Source organism: Callorhinus ursinus, unplaced genomic scaffold (assembly GCF_003265705.2).
Source record: "Callorhinus ursinus isolate GAN/ISIS: 27379988/994484 unplaced genomic scaffold, GSC_fseal_2.0 scaffold5, whole genome shotgun sequence".
Lineage (NCBI taxonomy): Eukaryota > Metazoa > Chordata > Mammalia > Carnivora > Otariidae > Callorhinus > Callorhinus ursinus.
In genome coordinates, this window is record NW_027397067.1 from 18,301,943 (window position 1) to 18,320,380 (window position 18,438).

Here is an 18,438-nt window from a genome sequence, read left to right on the forward strand (position 1 = left end):
TTGGTTAAGCGACTGCCTTCAGCTCAGGTCATGATCCTGGAGTCCCGGGATCAAGTCCCGCATCGGGCTCCCTGCTCAGTGGGGAGTCTGCTTCTCCCTCTGACCTTCCCCCGTCTCATGTGCTCTCTCTCTCTCATTCTCTCTCAAATAAATAAAATCTTTAAAAAAAAAAACAAAACTCTTAACTCCGCATTGCCGTTAGAATAAAGTCCACAGTGCCTCTGCAGGATTTTCCCTCATCTTACCTATTAAAGTCATCTTTTGCTACTTCTCATGTCCAACTGGACGCTCTCAGGTCTAACTGAGTATCAGTTCTTGAAGGTACTAGGTTCATGCTCTCTACCTCTGGCCTTCTCCGTGTTGCTGTACTCTCTGCTTATAAACTTGCATTCCCATTATGCTTTTCTGGCTAGTCCTCCTATCTTTCAAATTTCAGCTTTATGTCAGGTCACTCTTTCAGGAAGCCTACCTGGGTAACTCCTCCCTGGGGCAAATGTTCCTCCTGAGTTTCCCAGCACACTATTTCTCCCTTCATACTAGTATACATAGGTTCTTGTTAACTTAGCTTTAGCCTCCATGGTAGGTTCTGTGAGGACAGGAAGTGGCCTTGTCTATCTTGTTCAGAATATCTGCAAAGTAAAATTTGGCCTATTCAGTAAAGGTACTTGGTAAATATTTGAATGACTAGATAACCTATGTTAGGCTCTGTCTTATTTAATTTTCAAGAAAATAACTTAAGGTGTGACATGGTTAACATTTCATAAGAACGTAAAAACGTTACGTTAAATTATATTTTTACTAGTGGACTACTAAAGAAGGTATAGGCGAATTGAAAAGTGGCTCTGATAATCAGTATGGCAAGTGAAGTGCTGAAATTCTTCGATTTAGATTTAAATTTAAAAAATAAAGGTTCCAATAAATACTTCTTTCTCTAATATTCTAGAACATTAAAGGATCCTAGAAAAATAATGTAACTGCTCCCACAAAATAACAAAAGAACAATTTCATTTTAAAGAGTTTTATTATACAATGTTAATATTCAGGACACTTCAGAGCACCTTATACTTCTAATCAGGTATTTGGTAACTGGTTTTAAAGTGTTACTTGAGTATTTTTCTCATACTGGCTTTCAGTCAAAAGTACTACTTAGTGACAGTTTAAGAGATGTTAATTTGATTAAACAGTTTATCCTTAATAACCTGAGACATCAATCCATGAATAGCTTCTATGGTAGTTTTACAGCTGTAAAGAAAAAACACATCACAAAACGTCATAAGAACTGAAGACTGTTTTGAACATGCAAGTTCCCTCCCCCCATTTCCATCCTTATTCCCCCAATAATGATTTTCAGTTCTATTCATACTCTACAAACCACAATTTACAGTTTACTCTTGTAATTTTTAGCCTTCTGCATGTCTTTTAACCATTTCATTACAGTTGATCCTTGAACAATGTGGGAGTTAAGGGTACCAAATCTTCCACACAGTTGAAAATTCACATATAACTTTTGACTCCCCCAAAACTTAACTACTAATTGTCTAGTGTTAATGGGAAGCTTAACAATAACATAAACAATTGATTAACACGTATTTTGTATATTACATTATACAGTGTATTCTTACAACATACTAAGCTAGAGAGAAGAAAATCTACATTTACATTACTGTACTGTATTTATAGGAAAAAACCCCACATATAAGTGGACCCATGCAGTTCAAACCCACATTGTTCAAGAGTCAACAAAACTTACTAGAACCTTCACAAGAGCAGTATAAAATTTGATATAATTCATAACAATTATCAACAGTTTTGGGAAAAGTTCTATTCTGGAAGGTGACTGAAATAGTATATAATTCATCATTATAGACTGATTCTGATCTTACATTAAAATCTTATTTATTACTTAGAATTATTAAAAAAGATTTTAAAGAATTCTGTGCTTTTTCCTGAAATAATCACAAACAACCTTCAAGCAAAAGTCAAAGTCAGTGGGTAAAGGACTTAGATTTTAGAACTGATAAAAAATAAAAAGCAAAAAACAATAAAACCCCACAATATTTAAAAGAGATACAATTCTTATAAAGTTACCCAAAAAAGGAAAATTCTCTACTTGTGTAGTACTAATTTTGTCCTTCCTACTTTTCTTCTTATGTAATTGGAGACATTACCATTGTGAAATTTTTGCTTGCTATGAAACTGAGGTGTAGATGTAGATAAAATTATAAATCACAAATGATACAAAGATAGATGAGCAAAAACATACACTCAGTGCAGGTACCAAAAATGAGACCTAATATTGAAGAAAGATTTAATTTTATCCAGGCCACTAGCTCTATACTTTCTAAAAACTCATGGAACAGAGTAAGATAATTTAACCCAAGATGGCTTCTGCTCCTAACACACTTTACCTTCCCTTCTCCCTTTTCTTTCCTATTGACCAGTCTGGTTTTTCTTAAGATGGATACCAAGGTATCAGTTTATATAGATGTCAACATAATTTTCCCTTACTCTCTGCCCCGAATTATCACATTAAAGTTCAAACTTTTGTGAAAGTACATGCTATTTAGGTAGTCTTCCCAATACTCTATGCATCTGAAGGGCCACCTGATTATTTCATAAGTTATCAGAGAATACATTCCAAGTTTGTTTCTAACAAATTCTTGGTAGTGAAATTTGGGATACTAAATTACTGTATTAAGGATAATTTCAGAAGAATAACTTAAGAGAGATGCAATCATTTTTGTGATATTTAGGGGTTTAAAACTTCATAAAAATGTGAAGTTTGATAAATTTAAGAAATCTTAACATAACCCCTCAAAAGATGATTAAGTTAGAATAGATTTGGATGTTCTTTTGCAGAAGTTTTTTTTTTTTAAAGATCCAGTGATGGTTTGGTTTTCTTTAGTACACTTTCTAGCTAGATCTAGAAAAGATGACTGGGAGTTTTTTATTACATTACCTAGATCTTTAAGCTTTTAATGTTTAACCTAAATTTTCTAAGCTAAAATTTGCATTTGACAACTCTTAAAGGTCCCAAGAAATTAATATTCAGGTACCATTCTAAGTTGTAAGTAAGTTGAAACAAGGAATTTAAATCCTATTATAATGTGCAGATTTGGAAACAAAAAGAAATAGTTAGGGGTAGGAATAGATTTGCTCTTACCTGTCTCTTGTAGCTTTGGCAAGTTTGTCTTCTGACTTTCTGTCATGTGTTTCTAAACCCAACATGAAACTCCCTCGTCCCAGCTGGGCTTCTGACTGTTCTAATTTTTCAGACAAATCAAAGACCTGACCAGTGGTATAGTCTGCATTCTGTAGGGAAAATGGTATTGTGTCAGTGTGTGTGTGTGCATATATATATATTTTAATGTAAATTTTTTTCTATTTAGAACATTTCATTTACAAAGAATTCCACCATGAAATATAAGTGTGATAGTAACTGAAGTAAGAAATCAAATTTACTTGTAAAAACTGACTCCAAAGTTCAAGCAGTTCAAGTGTAGAGTTTTCCCCCCTTTATAATTTCTAGATTAAATTTGGAATTCTTCTTTTTGACTCATTAAATCTAATACTTGTTATTATGAGAGGCTTTGAAGTACACAGTCCTGAGTCTCAGTTTTGGCTCTGCTGCAGATTAGCTGGGAGGCCTTGGGAAAACTCCCTTACTTTTCTGTGCCTTTAAGTCATCTTCTGAAAATGGGGGAGAGGACAATGATAATTTCTACATTAAGGCTATTATGAAGACTAAATTAAATAATGTATATTGAGTAATGTATATAAAGCTCTTAGGACTGTCCATAGCACCTGGTAAAGCCTTAATAATTGTTAGTTAATTTTATTATTTGTTCTTGTTGAAATTTCAGCATTTAATACTAACATTTGTTGGGGCACCTGGTTGGCTCAGTTGGTTAGGCGACTGCCTTTGGCTCAGGTCATGATCCTGGAGTCCCGGGATCAAGTCTTGCATTGGGCTCCCTGCTCAGTGGGGAGTCTGCTTCTCCCTCTGCCTCTTCCCCTTCTTGTGCTCTCTCTCACTCTCTCTGCTCCCTGTCTCTCTCTCTCTCAAATAAATAAATAAAATCTTAAAAAAAAATAAAAAAGAACACTTCCCCTGACCCCGCAAAAAAAAAAAAACCCAAAAAATAAATAAAAATAACATTTTTCTTAGGTTTTCTGATTATAAAGTTAATAGTTAACTGCAGACAATTTGGAAAATGTAGAGCAAAATAAAGAGGAAAGGAAACACCTATAATCCCTCCACTTAGCTATAACCACAGTTATATTTTAGAGTATTGCTATATGCTTGCACACACACCTATATTTGTTAAGCTGTAATACTACATATACTATTTGTCCCTTAATATTTCATACTTTTTAAAAAGAAAAACTTTAACAGTTACATATGTACACTTAAGCATTAAACACCTAAGCATTTTTATGGGTTATCTTTTTTAAAATGTTGTATGCTAAAATACAAAACAACTTTTCACTAAGATGAGTTATGAAATATATGTTCCATTTCTTTCCTTTATCTTCAAAAGAAGAGAGTGAAGATAAACAAATGACTTGGCAACAATTAGTACGTTACTCTATTTACTCAATGTGTAAGACAGTGTACCTGTTCAATCACCAAACATGAAAAGTTATTTGCTGTCATCATACTTACTACAGAGGGCCCTTTATAATGCTACCAGCTCTTCCAATGATTTTATAAACTGATAGTATTTTTTAAAAAAATATTTTATTTATTTTGAGAGAGAGTGTGCACAGGTGAGGGGGGGAGAGGCAGAAGCAGAAGGAGAGAGAGAAGCAGACTCCCGGCTGAGCAGGGAGCCCGAGGTGGGACTCAATCCCAGGACTGTGGGATCATGATCTGAGCCAAAGGCAGATGTTTAACCAACTGAGCCACCCAGGTGCCCTAAAATGTTAATATATATATTTTTTTTAATTAAAAATTTTTTTTTAAGATTTTATTTATTTGACAGACACAGCGAGAGAGAGAGCACAAGCAGGGGGAGTGGGAGAGGGAGAAGCAGGCTTCCTGCCGAGCAGGGAGCCCGATGGAGGGCTTGATCCCAGGACCCGGGGATCATGACCTGAGCCGAGGGCAGATGCCCAATGACTGAGCCACCCAGGCGCTCCCAAAATGATATTTTTTAAAGATGCAATTATATTCACTTTGTCTGGATCTAAATGGTTTAGGACACCAAGACATTTTCCCCTCTACAGTTCTGAAGAAAAGCTTAAGGTTTGTAGACCACTTCACATTTGGAAGATTTAGCTCAAGCCATAAAAATGTAAGATAGCAGGAACAGTTATACTATTAAAATGAAATAAAATGACATCAATTACATTTTAAACACACAGAGGATGAAGAGGGAACTAATTTCTTAAATCAGAAAACTTTTTTCTGGTAGCTTTTAGGTTATATGCTTTAGCTGGAGAAAGAGTTGTGTTGAACATACATTTATAGATTTTTTCTTTTCTTTTTTTAAGATTTATTTGGTTTATTTGAGAGAGGGAGCATGAGAGGGGAAAGGGGCAGAAAGAGAGGAGATGCAGACTCCCTGCTGAGCAGGGAGCCCAATGAGGGGCTCAATCCCAGGACCCCGGGATCGTGACCCAAGCCGAAAGCAGATGCTTAACCTACTGAGCCACTCAGGAGTCTTATAAATTTTTTCTTAAAATGCTACAATGTACCATATATACAACCACAAAAAAGAAGAAAATATAATTTAACCTTTTCTTGATTATTAATGTCCTCAATATATGCAATGCTGGAATATAGGGAGAGCCATAGGCTGAGTAGGTAGAGCTGTTTGCCTTTACACAAGGGTCAGACTGCTCTGGTCTTAGTGTTTTCTCCCTCTGCCATCATGTGTCACTTCTGGTTCTCATTAGTGTACTTGCCTCTAAGGAAACAACTCATACAAAGCATTTAGCAGTATATGGCACAAAGGAAGCACTTAATAAATGTTTGCTATAATGATCGCTTTCCTTCCTTCTAATTTGCTACTTCTGACTGTTGAGGTTACAAAATAACAGAAAGGCTGCCAGAACTCTATTTAAAATCACAGAAAGGACTGCCTGGGTGGCTCAGTCAGTGAAGTGTCCAACTTTTGGTTTCAGCTTGGGTCATGATCTCAGGGTCGTGGGACTGAGCCCTCTGTTGGGCTCTGAGCTCAGCACGGAGTCCGCTTGGGATTTTCTCTCTCTCCCTCTGCCCCTGCTCAGGCTCTCTCTCTAAATAAAATCTTTAAAAAAAAAAACCAATAAAATCATAGAAAATATGCTCTATGAACAAACAAATGAACCAAACAAAAAATAATAACTTACTGAGGCTTTATTATATGCCAGGCACTTTGTTAGCTGATTTATATAAAGAATTTCATTTCATTCTCATGGTACTTAATGATGTAGGTACTATTATCACTGAACTCAAGAAAAGGCTCAGTCTCATTAAATAACTTTCTGAAGGTCACACACAGCTAGTAAAGTTCCAGAGTTGTTTTTGAACTGAGTTTATCTTATACCAAATTTTGTGGTTCTAACCATTATGCTATTCTGTACTATGTGAGGTGGCCTACTTTAAAAAAGAAGAAAAAAACACAACTTTTCCTGACTAAGCTCTAGATAGAAGCCTGTAAAATAAATATCCTTCTAAGTATGTTAGGTTTTAATGATATATTAGAAAAAATTCAGTAATTTATTTTATCTTATTTTTTGCTGCCCAGCATCTGCTACTTTAAGTTAATGATACTCTGATTTCCTTCTGGGGACAGCCCTTCCTAATTCTTAGTCCACGTGCTCCTGAGTTTTTTCTATCCCAGCCCTGCAGTGAAGTACTTGCCCTGATACAGCTACTCATGGTGTTCATTCCCTTGGCCTACAGCTGGTTTAAGGATGGGCATGCAACCTAAACAAAGCTCAGACACAGGGAGGTTTTGCCTGGAGTTATGCGTACGTGTATCTTGATCTTCTCTTTTGAATGTGAAAATGGGAGGATGGGAGGCCTGAAGTTAATGCTGCAATTTTGTTTTCTTTTCTTTTCTTTCTTTTTTTTTAAAGAATTTATTTATTTGACAGAGAGAGACACAGGGAGAGAGGGAACACAAGCAGGGGGAGTGGGAGAGGGAGAAGCAGGCTTTCCGCTGAGCAGGGAGCCCGATGTGGGGTTCGATCCCAGGACCTCGAGACCATGACCTGAGCCGAAGGCAGATGCTCAACCAGCTGAGCCGCCCAGGCGCCCCTGCCATCTTTTCTTTTCCTCCCCCAACCCCCCCTTTTTAAAAAAGATTTATTTTATTTTATTTTATTTTATTTATTTATTTTTTTAAAGATTTTATTTATTTGAGACAGAAAGAATGAGAGAGAGAGAGCACATGAGAGGGGGGAGTGTCAGAGGGAGAAGCAGACTCCCCGCCGAGCAGGGAGCCCGATGTGGGACTCGATCTCGGGACTCCAGGATCATCACCTGAGCTGAAGGCAGTTGCTTAACCAACTGAGCCACCCAGGCACCCCAAGATTTATTTATTTTAGAGAAAGCATAAGCGGGAGGGGTAGAGGGAGAGGGAGATAGAATCCCAATCAGACTGCGCTGAGTGCAGAGCCCGACACTGGGCTCAATCTCATGACTCTGAGATCAGGACCTGAGCCAAAACCGAGTCGGACGCTTAAAGGCAGATGCCACCCAGGTGCCCCTGCCATCTTGTTTTCACATGAAGCCCAAAACTGAAGGGAACTGATACGAAATCAAAGCTGAGACAGAAAGACCAAGACCTCATAATATTGTTTCAGTGCAAACTTGCTATGCTTGAAGTAAGCCCTACTCCTGGACTTCGCAGCTTAAAAGATTCTCTTTTTTGTTTAGGCCAGTTTGGTTGGGTCTCCTGTCACCTGTAACTGGGGTCCTACCTGAGACACCTGACACAACAAAAAACTGTATTTTTCTCTCTGTAAGTCTCTTTAAGGCAGGGGCAGATTTCACCCTTATCTGGCCACTTGTATTTGTCACTTGGACTTGGTCTCAGTGGTACATGACATACATCTTGGCTTGGCCTAGTATCCCAATTCAGCTCTGGTCATGTGCAGAATCTGAGCCCAGCCCTGGTGTCTTGGCCAAGTCAGGTATAGCCTTTCCATGAAAAAGAGTTTCAGATATTAAACAACTTATGTAGTTTAGATAAAATTCAAATGCATCCCTTGGGAATACAGTACTTACAGTAAGCAAACTAGAGGAACTCAGCGTATTCACCCAGTATTTATTCCACAAAAGCTCAAGCAATTTGCGATCCAATGAGGATTTGAAATATGAGACTTCTAAGGCATAATATCTATAAAACAAAAGGACAAATTTAGTAAGTTAAAAAAAATTCAACCATATCATATACAAGTTATGGCCAAATTTAAGTGAATTACATTTTATATCCAAATAGTTATGTTTTAGTTTTTAGTCCAATAGAACAATAGGTAACCATGGTTTCCTTACTCTTCAGAGATGTGTTTCAAATCTTCTGTTAACTAAACTTTCTTGTGTTATATTTCTTCCCACTGTAGAGCCCAGAAATTCCCCACAGCTTATCAACAACCAGTTAGAACTTCTGAATGACATATGTTTATCCATGTTATCGAATTCATAAATTCTAGCCAATGGCACATAAACTTAATGAACTGCTTCTCTAGGGTCAATGACAGTTTTTGATAGGCGGTTTTTTTTTTTTGTATTTACTGTGTGCCTGGTAGGATTCTTTTTTGATAGGCTTTTAAAAATACTGAAAATGACATGTGGATTTCCCATTTCTCCCTTTCTAATCCCCTAATTAGCGCCTATTGCTTTTTTGGAAAGAAAACCTTAAAATAGAATCCTTAGAGTGCCTAAAAAAAATACTGCTTCTAAAAGTGCCTAATTTGTAATCAGTGAGGTGCAAGAAATATTTGGTTAAATGTACGAAAAACATGTATTTTTGAAGTAAAAAACATTTGAATACCTCCCTAGGTTCTGTACATCAGTAGATACGAAGAAACACAAGGGACTATTTTACCTTAAGGAGCTTATTACTATTTTTAGGGGAGATGTGGTATGAAGCCACAAAAAATTAAATATAATGGTATATACTGAATAACAGTAAGTGATGCTATAGTGAATATATAAAATTAATCATCACCAATTAAATGTTAGAGATAGTGAATACTCTCAGTGTAGACAGAATTGCCAGAGAAGCCCCAGGGAGAAGGCAGGCCTGACAGTAACCCTTACATGAGTCTATGGTGTGTTTACGCAGACAGCAAGGAGGGCATTTGGCAGGGAGCACTGACTCATAAACAGGAAAGTCATGAAAGGAATAGTAAGTAAATCACTTTGTCTGGACAGTTAAGCAAAAGCAGAATAATTATGTGAGGGGAACCTAGAAGGCTTTGTTGGGGTCTATTTGGTGGAAGATATTACATGAAAGGTTATGAAATTTAAACTTCATGGGTGGGGGGATGGGTTGTATAGATGATAGGGATTAAGGAGTGCACTTGTGATGAGCACCAGGTGTTGTATAGAAATGCTGAATCACTATATTATACATCCAAAACAAATACTACACTGTATGTTAACTAATAAAACTTAATAAAAACTTAAAAAAAGAAATTTAAACTTTATCTTCTAGGTAGTGGGGACTCATGGAAGATGTCTGAGCAGAGCAATGATAGGGCCAAAGAGGTGTTTGAAGAAAGCTGGCTTGTGATAGGATGTGTTTCAGAGGAACTGTAGGCAGGGAGACCACAAGGGATACAACTGCAGTGCAGCAGATGCGAAGAAAGGCTCAGACGCAGGTTAGTGGTGCAAAACATAAAGGCATGTGGACACAGTAAGAAATGCTTGTTGATTCAATTCAGGAGTGAGTAAAGAAATAAAAAAGAATAAGAATTTAAGGACATTAGAATTAAGTGAAGATCTTTTCAAAATTAAGATACCTATGCAGATCTGAAGATGGGTAGGACATGGCTAATGAAATGTGGAAGTGGAACAGTGTATTTCTTGAATGCCTATTATGTCCTGGGTGCTTTACATACATTCTCATATTTAGTCTTTCCTATAACCATATGCAGAAAGCATTTATTATTCCCAGTCTATAGACAACCGTTCAGAAAGGAAAGACTTTACTCAAAGCCACATAGCTAGTAAGTGGCAGAGAAAGGGTATGAAAAGTTGTATCTATTAACAAAAACCTCACAGTTTTATTTTTACATGTAGACTGTAGACATTTAAGAGAGTATTTAAGAAGTGAGGTCCCAGGAGTAAGGGAATTAGGTATGGGGAGGGGATGAGGGGCTCAAGTAGAAAGGTCAGCTTTAGAAAGGAGGGGGTTGTATCTCTGATACTTGAGGAAAAAAGAGATGAGAGGGTGAATATAGCAATAGATATTTGGATTTATAAAGGATGGAAAATAAGGGAACTCAAATGAAGTTCTAGAATAGAGTTTATGTTTTAAAATTTATGGATCACCTTAATGTAATTACTGTTTTAATTCCATAGGTTGATGCAATGAAATTTTTTGTCTAACATGTAGTGATTAGCTGCAAATCTCAGTAGCAGAGTTGAAAACAAGAAGAACATTCAAAATTACTTGTGGAGCTAAATCCTCATCTTCTGTACAGGAAGTCAATAATAGATACTGCCTAGAACTGAAAATCAAGAAGTAGCACTATCAGCACGTTGTTTGAAGAGATGTGGTAAATACTTACAGGAATAACTATAATAGTTTAAGTGACTGCCTCTGAGGGGATAGATGGGAAAGGGAATGGTACAAAATTGTTGTTTTTCATAAGATTCATTGAACCATTTTACTCTTTAAACCATGTTCCTGCATAACACTGACAACATACAAGCTAACTTAAAAAAAAACAACACTTTGTATCCTCTTTTCACTAAGGTTCTTCAATGTTAAAAACATTTAATAGCTACATTATATTCTATGTTTTAAACAGACTTGGGGTGTACAATATGATATGGGATTTAAGGTAGGAAAGAAAAAAGACCAATATAAACTGCACATAATACTTCATCACCAAATAATTTAGGAAATGGATCTATAAGCAGCCGGCCCCAAACCCCTGCTCTTTCAACCTGGCACTATATTTCATTAAAGATTTTAAACAAAAATAAATTAAGCCCCTTATTTGCCTTAGGAAAGAGTTTATTCTTATTTAGGAATTGATCCTAAGAGAACATCTTTGAATAGCCAAGCAATTCCAGATTCAAAATTCTAGGCTCTAGCATGTAGATAGCTAGAAAGTGGCTATTCTTCTCTGATGGGCTCGTATTTCAGTAAAATAGGAAATGCAGGTTTGTTTGTATACAGAAAGCATAGACTGCCTCAGTCTTTTTTCTTTCAAAAGCTGCTGTTGGTAGTGAAAAAAGTAGTGTAGGTATTAAAGGTATAAGCTTTTTCTACCGCTATAAACTCAATATAAATGAAAAAAAAATTGACTATTTCTCTGAGAAAGTATCACAGCAAAGGTGTTTCCAGGCTTAGGAGCAATTCTCTCAAACTGGAATGGTTTAAATTTTTTTCTTTTTGCTAAAAATTTTTTTCCAATAGGGTAAATTATGTGATTTAATCCCAAGCCTCTAACTGAAAATAAAAAAGAATCTTTTTTTCCCCCCCAGAAGTATGTCAGGGATGACTGATCTATTTTAAAACTCAATTTTAGAAATTCTAGAATTTTCTAAGAATTTCTGAACAGAAGAATAATAGCATAGCAGCACATGGGTAGTCAAGGTAGTCCTAGAAGTTTGGATAGGAGGTATGGAGAAAAGGGGACTCTAGATAATCATTTAGGTAACTTTTTTTGGTGGGGGTGGATGCCTACCCTTCTATGTGCCATGTCTGATTTAAAATGTTAGGATACAGCAGTGAATTAAGTCTACTGTCATGAAGTTTACATTCTAATGGGATCAATAACAAGGAAAGAGAAACATATCAGATGGCGGTAAGTGATAAGAAAAATAAAGTAGGGAAACTGAAACACAGGGTACTGACTGGAAGGTGTTATATTAGGGTGACCAGTGAACATTCTCTCTGTTAAGGTGACCCTTAAACAACTACTCCATGATTGAAGTAGTTAGTGAGCCACGTGGAAATAAGGAACTATTTTCCCATCAGAGGGAACAGCAAATGCAAAGGCCCTGAGGCAGAAAGCTGCCTGGCACATCTGACAACCATAAGGACACCACTATGGCTGGATTGGAGAGAGCAAAGGTTTAGTGATAGGAGATGAGCTCAGAGATAGTAAGGGTCAGATCACATAGGGCTGTGTAGTCCATCATAAGGACTATGGATCTTATTTTTGGTGATACAGGAAATCATTCTGGAGAAGGAGGAATATGATCTAACTTACATTTTAACAGAATCAATTTGGCTGACAAAAGAACTTTAAAGGGGTGAATGGAAGAAGCTGGAAGACTAGTTAGAAGGCTAGTGCTTTGGTTCAGGCTCCAGAATGTGGTGGGTGGGTCAACGTGACGTGGCAAGATATAGTCAGAAGGAGAAAACTGTTTTCATTGGCTTCTTTAATACTTTTTAAAACTTGAGATGTAATTCATATACCTCAACATTCACTGTTTTAAAGAAGTATATAATTCACTGGTTTTAGTATGGCTTCTTTAAAATTTGGAGTGAAAATGTTTAGGCTGAAGTTTTACTAAATGGGACTTGAGAAGTGCCTGGGTGGCTCATTCGGTTGAGTGGCTTCCTTCAGCTCAGGTCATGATCTCGGGGTCCTGGGACAGAGCCCTGTGTTAGGCTCCCTGCTGGTGGGGGGGGGGTCTGCTTCTCCCTCTGCCCCTCCCCCCTGCTCTTGCGATCTCTTAAATAAATCAATGAATGAATGAATGAATGAAAGAAACTTGGGTACTTTGAGAGCTTGCAGACATGCTTGTGTCAGGCTGGCCCTGAATACAACTTCTTTCAATTGTTAATTTCATTAATGGGCTAAGGACCCTGTACTTTGATAATATTCATAGTTGTGTGAAAGGCAAATAACAGGTTAAAACAATTATTAATAAAAAATTCAAACATTACCTTAAATTTTATATTCTTACTATAATTTTAAAAGAGATTACCAAATGCATTTCATCTGAAACTTTATTCTCATCTGTAAAATTAGGGGCTTGGAGTAAGGTTTCTTACGATGATTGTGGTATGAGATACACTTTAAAATTACTTACTGTTTGCAATGTACACCAAAGTCTTCTATTTTATTAAGTGGGATAGTCTGGTACTCAGAAGGTCCTTCATCAGGGGGTTTGTAGCCCTCAACAAAAATGAAAATAGAAGATTAAAAAACACACACACACACTCAGAAAAAACATACTTTCTATGCAGCTTTCCATTTATAGAAACATTAATTCTGGGGAGCCACATATTGAACTTAAATATTCCAGTAAAAAAAGTATATTGCTCATACTCTCCCTCAACCCCATTTGATGGCTAATGGTTGGATCTGGTTTATAAATTCATTTTTCTTGTCCTTAGGGGATGTACATGTATGCTAATATCTATTTCAGATTGCAGGAAGAAAACAGATGTATTTAGCTTGTTGTCTAGTACCTGTCAGAATGCCATGGGCACACAGATACTTATTAACAAATGAAAACTGCTTTCTTAGTAATATATAGCACAAATGTATTGTCTTTTGTTAAAGACAATTTGTGTTGGTTGACTGCTATTTTATAAATATTATCAAATTGTTTTAGGACAAAACAAGATATTAACCATAACATGACTTTAAAAATAAATCATTTAAAAAATTATAAGGGCTTTGAATTTTAAAAATTACCTTTGGATATGTCCTAAAGGCTCCAAGATTCACTTTTCCTGCAGATATTGTTCTTGTTGGGTCAATCTACAAGAAAGATATATTTACAGTCTGCTGGTTATAAAACTGTTATATACTTCCATTTGTTTAAACGTTAAACTTAGAAATACATATGTATAAGAGTATGCATGCATGCACACAAACACTGAATAAAATAACCAAATAGGAAAAAATAACCAAACCAAATTGTTTCTTTGATTGTTCTGCAGTTTTTCTTTCTCTGTATACCTGCTTTAATAAATCTTCACGAAGAATTTAATTAAGACTGGTTGCAAAAATACTTACTACTACTGCTACGAATGGTTCCTGGAACTGCTGATTGAGCATCTGCGTACTAACATCAATCCCAGAAAGCCAGCAGCCATAGCCAGGATGGCTGTGATACCAGCCAATTGCATTTTCAAGGCGGCCAACCTAGCAAAGAAGGCAAAGAAGATTGAGGATTCTGTTTAATCTTAGAGACACTTGTCATTTGTCTGCTTATATAGCATTATGGTAAAATGAAAGCATGCAGAATAGTGGATAGCATATGCTGCTTTCAGGTTAAAAAAAGATTATTTTGAATAGGTAATACCCAAAGTATAATACCTAAAACTTCAGGCATAAAATTAACAAGATACAAGTACAGTAAGGTTATTCAGTCTGCTTCCTACTTGTTCCCCTCAACTATCCAGTTTCTCAGCCCAGATGTCAACCACTATAACCGCTGCTTATATACCGATCTTGCAGACATATTCTTTCCATATGTAGATTAAAAGAAACACACACAATGGCATACCACATACAGTGCTCTATACTCTGCTTTTTCAACTCAACACAATATTGTGGGGTTTGTTCCAAGTAGATAAAATATATAGATAACTACTTTTTATTTTTCTTAAAGGCTGGCTTGCAGTTCATTGTATGGATATACCATAATTTAATCAGTTTTATACTCAGGAACATTTAGGTTGTTTCCAAGTTTTTGGTTTTAAACATACATCTGATACTGCGTGTGAGAATTAAAAAATTTTTTTATGAGATATGGATATATAACATTGTATTAGTCCAGGTGTACACCATAATGATTCAATATATGTATATATTGCAAAATGATCACCACAAGAAATGTAGTTAATATCCATCACCACACATTAGGTACAACTTTTTTTTCTTATGATGAAAACTTTTAAGATCTACTCTCTTCAGTATGAGAATTTATTAAAAAAAAAAATCCATGCTAACCTTTTACATATTTTACATAAAGTTTTTGAAAATAAAGTATAAACTTTATGTAAAGAGGATAGTTTTAAGTTTAGAAACTCAAGAGTCACGACGAGACTCCAATTTAGAGTTACTGAACTTTAAGAAACAACAGTTTTACCTGTTTGGCATTTTCTATATATGCAGCCATGTATTCATATGCAGCAGCCTGAGCATTTACTCGGGTTTCAGTGCCCTCTACAGGCAAAGCAAAACTGTCCATAATGATCATGGTTTCCCCATCCACCTTTCCCAGCATTAAGCCCATCACTTCCAAGTTGCCTCCTGATCTGGCATGCATCACCATTTTCAGTAGAGCCAATGCTGAGATTTTGCAGTACTTAAAGTAATGGTGACTACAAAACAAAAGCACAGTGTAATTAATTATATAAAACACAATTTCAAAGCCAGTTTTTGTAAAGATAACAAGTATTGAAGGAATTTATAGTGATGGGAAGGGGAGAAAGAATGTAGAATATGGGAAAGAAAAAGGAAGTAGAGTTCCTGCAGGGGATAGGAAATGATAAAACATGTCAGGGTCCTGCAAAGTATTTCCTTTTAGGGGAAGGGAAAAGTATGAAATAATTTTTTAAATATGCTATTCAAGTAGATAGAAATTACATGACCAGTTCAATAGACTTTTTCTCAATTAATTTTGGAATCACCAAATCTCTGAATCTGACTCTACTTGGATGGTTGTGCCTAAAGATTTTCAGGCCTAACTTTCTCGCCTAATGGTTCCAAATGTGGAACCATCTGACATCCATCTGCTTAGATTTGAGTCTGCCATGCCATGCTAGCTGTAGCCTAGAGACAACCACTTCATGTCTGTGCCTTAGTTTCTTCATCTGTAAGTAGGAATATTTCACAGATTTGTTAGGAGGAAATAAAGTGAGTGAAATAATGTATATAAAATGCTTAGCATACTGCCTAACACATATTAAAACTTTGTAAGTGCTAGCTGTTATTAGCCTTAGCCCATCTTTTATAGTACTCTCAAAGAACAGTGTGTTGTTTCTTTCTGTGCTATCAGCCTCAAAATTGAAAATGTGGCTCTAATATCTTTATTTCTGATCACTGTTTCAAAGTTTGTCATATGTAGATGTGATTAAACTACTCTTGAATAAAATTACATTTTCTGTCTCACTGATGCAGCCCAAGACAGCTAGGATTAACATAAGCAGAGCCACAAAAAAGCAAGCAGACAGTTTTCAAATATTTAGTAGGCTACAGCTACCTTAAATGCATAATCTGTTATAGAGGTAAGTAGACAAGCAGTTTTTAATAACGTGGTCAGTCAATGTCTCTGAGAAGCCCATACCCCCCCCTTTTTTTTCCCCTGAGAAGCCTTTTTAAGATGTCTGCCCACAGATTTAAATCACAACTGAAAAATATGGAGACCTGGTCTTGGGAGTCAAGACATGAATTAAAATCTTGGCTCCTTCATTTACTGGGAAAAAGGAAAAAAAAAGATAGTTATTGTGCTCCCAGTACATACATTGTAGGCCCTTTTTAATATATTATCTCATCTAATCTTTATGACATTACTAATAGGTAGGTCTTAATTCCTTTTTACAGATAAAAAGTGAAGATACATAAATTTCCTAGGGCCAGTCAACTAGTGACAGTTATGAGGTTGAACTTCAGTCTATTACTCACTTAAAAGTTCACTGCCTCAGTGTGATCATGAAATAAGTTACTTACATTTGCTTGTTTTCTTATTTGCAAAAAAGGAATGAAAACAGTACTGGGCTGTCATGTAGATTAAATAACATATGGGAATCCCTAGCTCAGTGCTCAGCCCATATTAAATAATTGATAAACATGCTGAATCTGAATACTGACTGAGAAAGATGAAGAATGGTCTTATGTTGACCACTGCTGTCCTTTCTACCTCCCCATTTGACAGACTCTTTTTACTCTATAGGGAACACAATCTGCTTTCAGGAAAGGGTAAATGCTGTGGGTAAAGAGTCCTTGACTTGTCATTATTTCCAGAGACAGAGGGCTTTTGCTAAGGAGCAAAGAGCTTTAAACTCGGTTGATAAAATTCCTAGCTCGTGAGAACTGGTGGAGTAACGTTTTGGGAAACTGGGTGGAGCCTCGTTTCTGAAACACTTATCAGCAATCAACAATCGATTATAGATATCTAAAAGATGGCTCGTAGTTATTTTAGAGACCTGGGCTGATTTAGTTTTTGAAGACAGGTGCAGTCTCCAGTCTGAGATAAGCTGAAGGTCCTAGCAAGGTGTAAATCGACACAAGACTTAAGGCAGGGTGTGTAGCATATATATGACAATACAGATATTGAGAAATGAGAAATGAGAATCGCTTGTCCTTTTCCTCTTACATCCTCTGGAGACAAATGGGTTAGCGACAGAAAGGGGAGTCGAAGCAAGCCCCAGGAGAGGGGTTTTGGCTCTACTTGTGGAGACAAAAGGACCAAAATTTCTCGGGCGCATATTCTTCTCCCTGCCCATGAAAACACAAACTCTCCACCCTCTGCACTCCCACTCCCCCTGGGTGTCCTAAAGTCCCGCCGCCCCTTCCCTCCCCTGCGTCTCGCCAGGGACCTCCTCACTCCTTAGTCCAGGGCTTCGCCGCCAGTATTTCTTGCTGCTGTTTTTTGTCGTATTTGTAGATTTCATCGATACTCTGGGCTTCCTGCATGTTGTTGGCCAATTCCCAGGTTTTCTGAGCCATACCACTCCCGGACGCCGCCATCGCCGAGGAATCGGAGAAGTTGTCGCCTCCACAACCAAGACGCAACTTTACCTCGCTAGGTTCTCGGGTGTGGGCTTCGGACCCTTCGCACCACAGGTGCAAACTCGTACTATTCTCTCGAGGCAGCCATGACACCTAGAACCGGAGGTGAAGTAGGTACAGACCATTCGGGGATGGCGGGAGCGCTTCCGGGATGACACGATATAAACAGCAGTTACATAATAGAGACAGAGGAATCTTCTTGTGGTTGAAATGGGAACATATTATCGTAGAAAATTATGTATGTGAATAAGGACAAACACGATGATTGGGTAAGAGAATGGTATAGCCTTCCGGACCGGAAGAAGGGCATGTTAACGTTATGCCAGAAACTGGAACTGGTCCTCTTTGTTCGTACTGCGCAGGCTCGGCCTCCGCCATGTTAAAAATGGGTAGGTCTTTAGGCTGTGATGGGAAAAAAAACCCTGTTTTTATGTGGCTGTAGATACGGTAAATAAAATGTTTGTTGAAAGCCTAAAAAATGAGGATGTTTGTGAGAAACTTGAGATATAAGTAGTTCTGGATGGTAGTTGAGACGAAGATAAACATGGTATCCTAGTTTACTTC

General features: G+C 37.0%; 2 protein-coding genes across 8 annotated transcripts in view; one reads left to right on the forward strand and one right to left on the reverse strand.

Annotated features, from left to right (window-relative positions):
• The window catches only part of CSPP1 (centrosome and spindle pole associated protein 1), a 189,622-nt gene that overhangs the window by 1,121 nt on the left and 170,063 nt on the right, over positions 1-18,438 (forward strand). Inside the window, exon 1 of one of the 5 annotated variants that reach the window (XM_073892850.1) lies at positions 18,031-18,143. The exons of the other annotated variants lie outside the window; for them this stretch is intronic. Coding sequence (XP_073748951.1) covers positions 18,136-18,143 — 8 coding nt within the window. The 5' untranslated portion in view covers positions 18,031-18,135. Of the gene's footprint in view, positions 1-18,030; positions 18,144-18,438 lie in introns of those variants that run through there. 5 annotated transcript variants of the gene reach the window in all.
• COPS5 (COP9 signalosome subunit 5) lies at positions 1,003-18,140 on the reverse strand. 3 transcript variants are annotated; one of them, XM_025870693.2, is made up of 8 exons: positions 17,884-18,140; positions 15,230-15,464; positions 14,152-14,280; positions 13,828-13,893; positions 13,217-13,302; positions 8,222-8,333; positions 3,164-3,312; positions 1,003-1,242 (listed from the first exon to the last, which is right to left on the reverse strand). In XM_025870693.2, exons 1-8 carry the CDS (start codon positions 17,997-17,999, stop codon positions 1,158-1,160), a joined length of 978 nt encoding a protein of 325 aa, XP_025726478.1. In that variant the 5' UTR covers positions 18,000-18,140; the 3' UTR covers positions 1,003-1,157. The 3 variants fall into 3 exon arrangements, with proteins under 3 accessions (XP_025726478.1, XP_025726476.1, XP_025726479.1); XM_025870691.2 differs by having other exon boundaries at positions 17,690-18,101; XM_025870694.2 differs by lacking the exon at positions 17,884-18,140 and adding an exon at positions 17,682-17,814.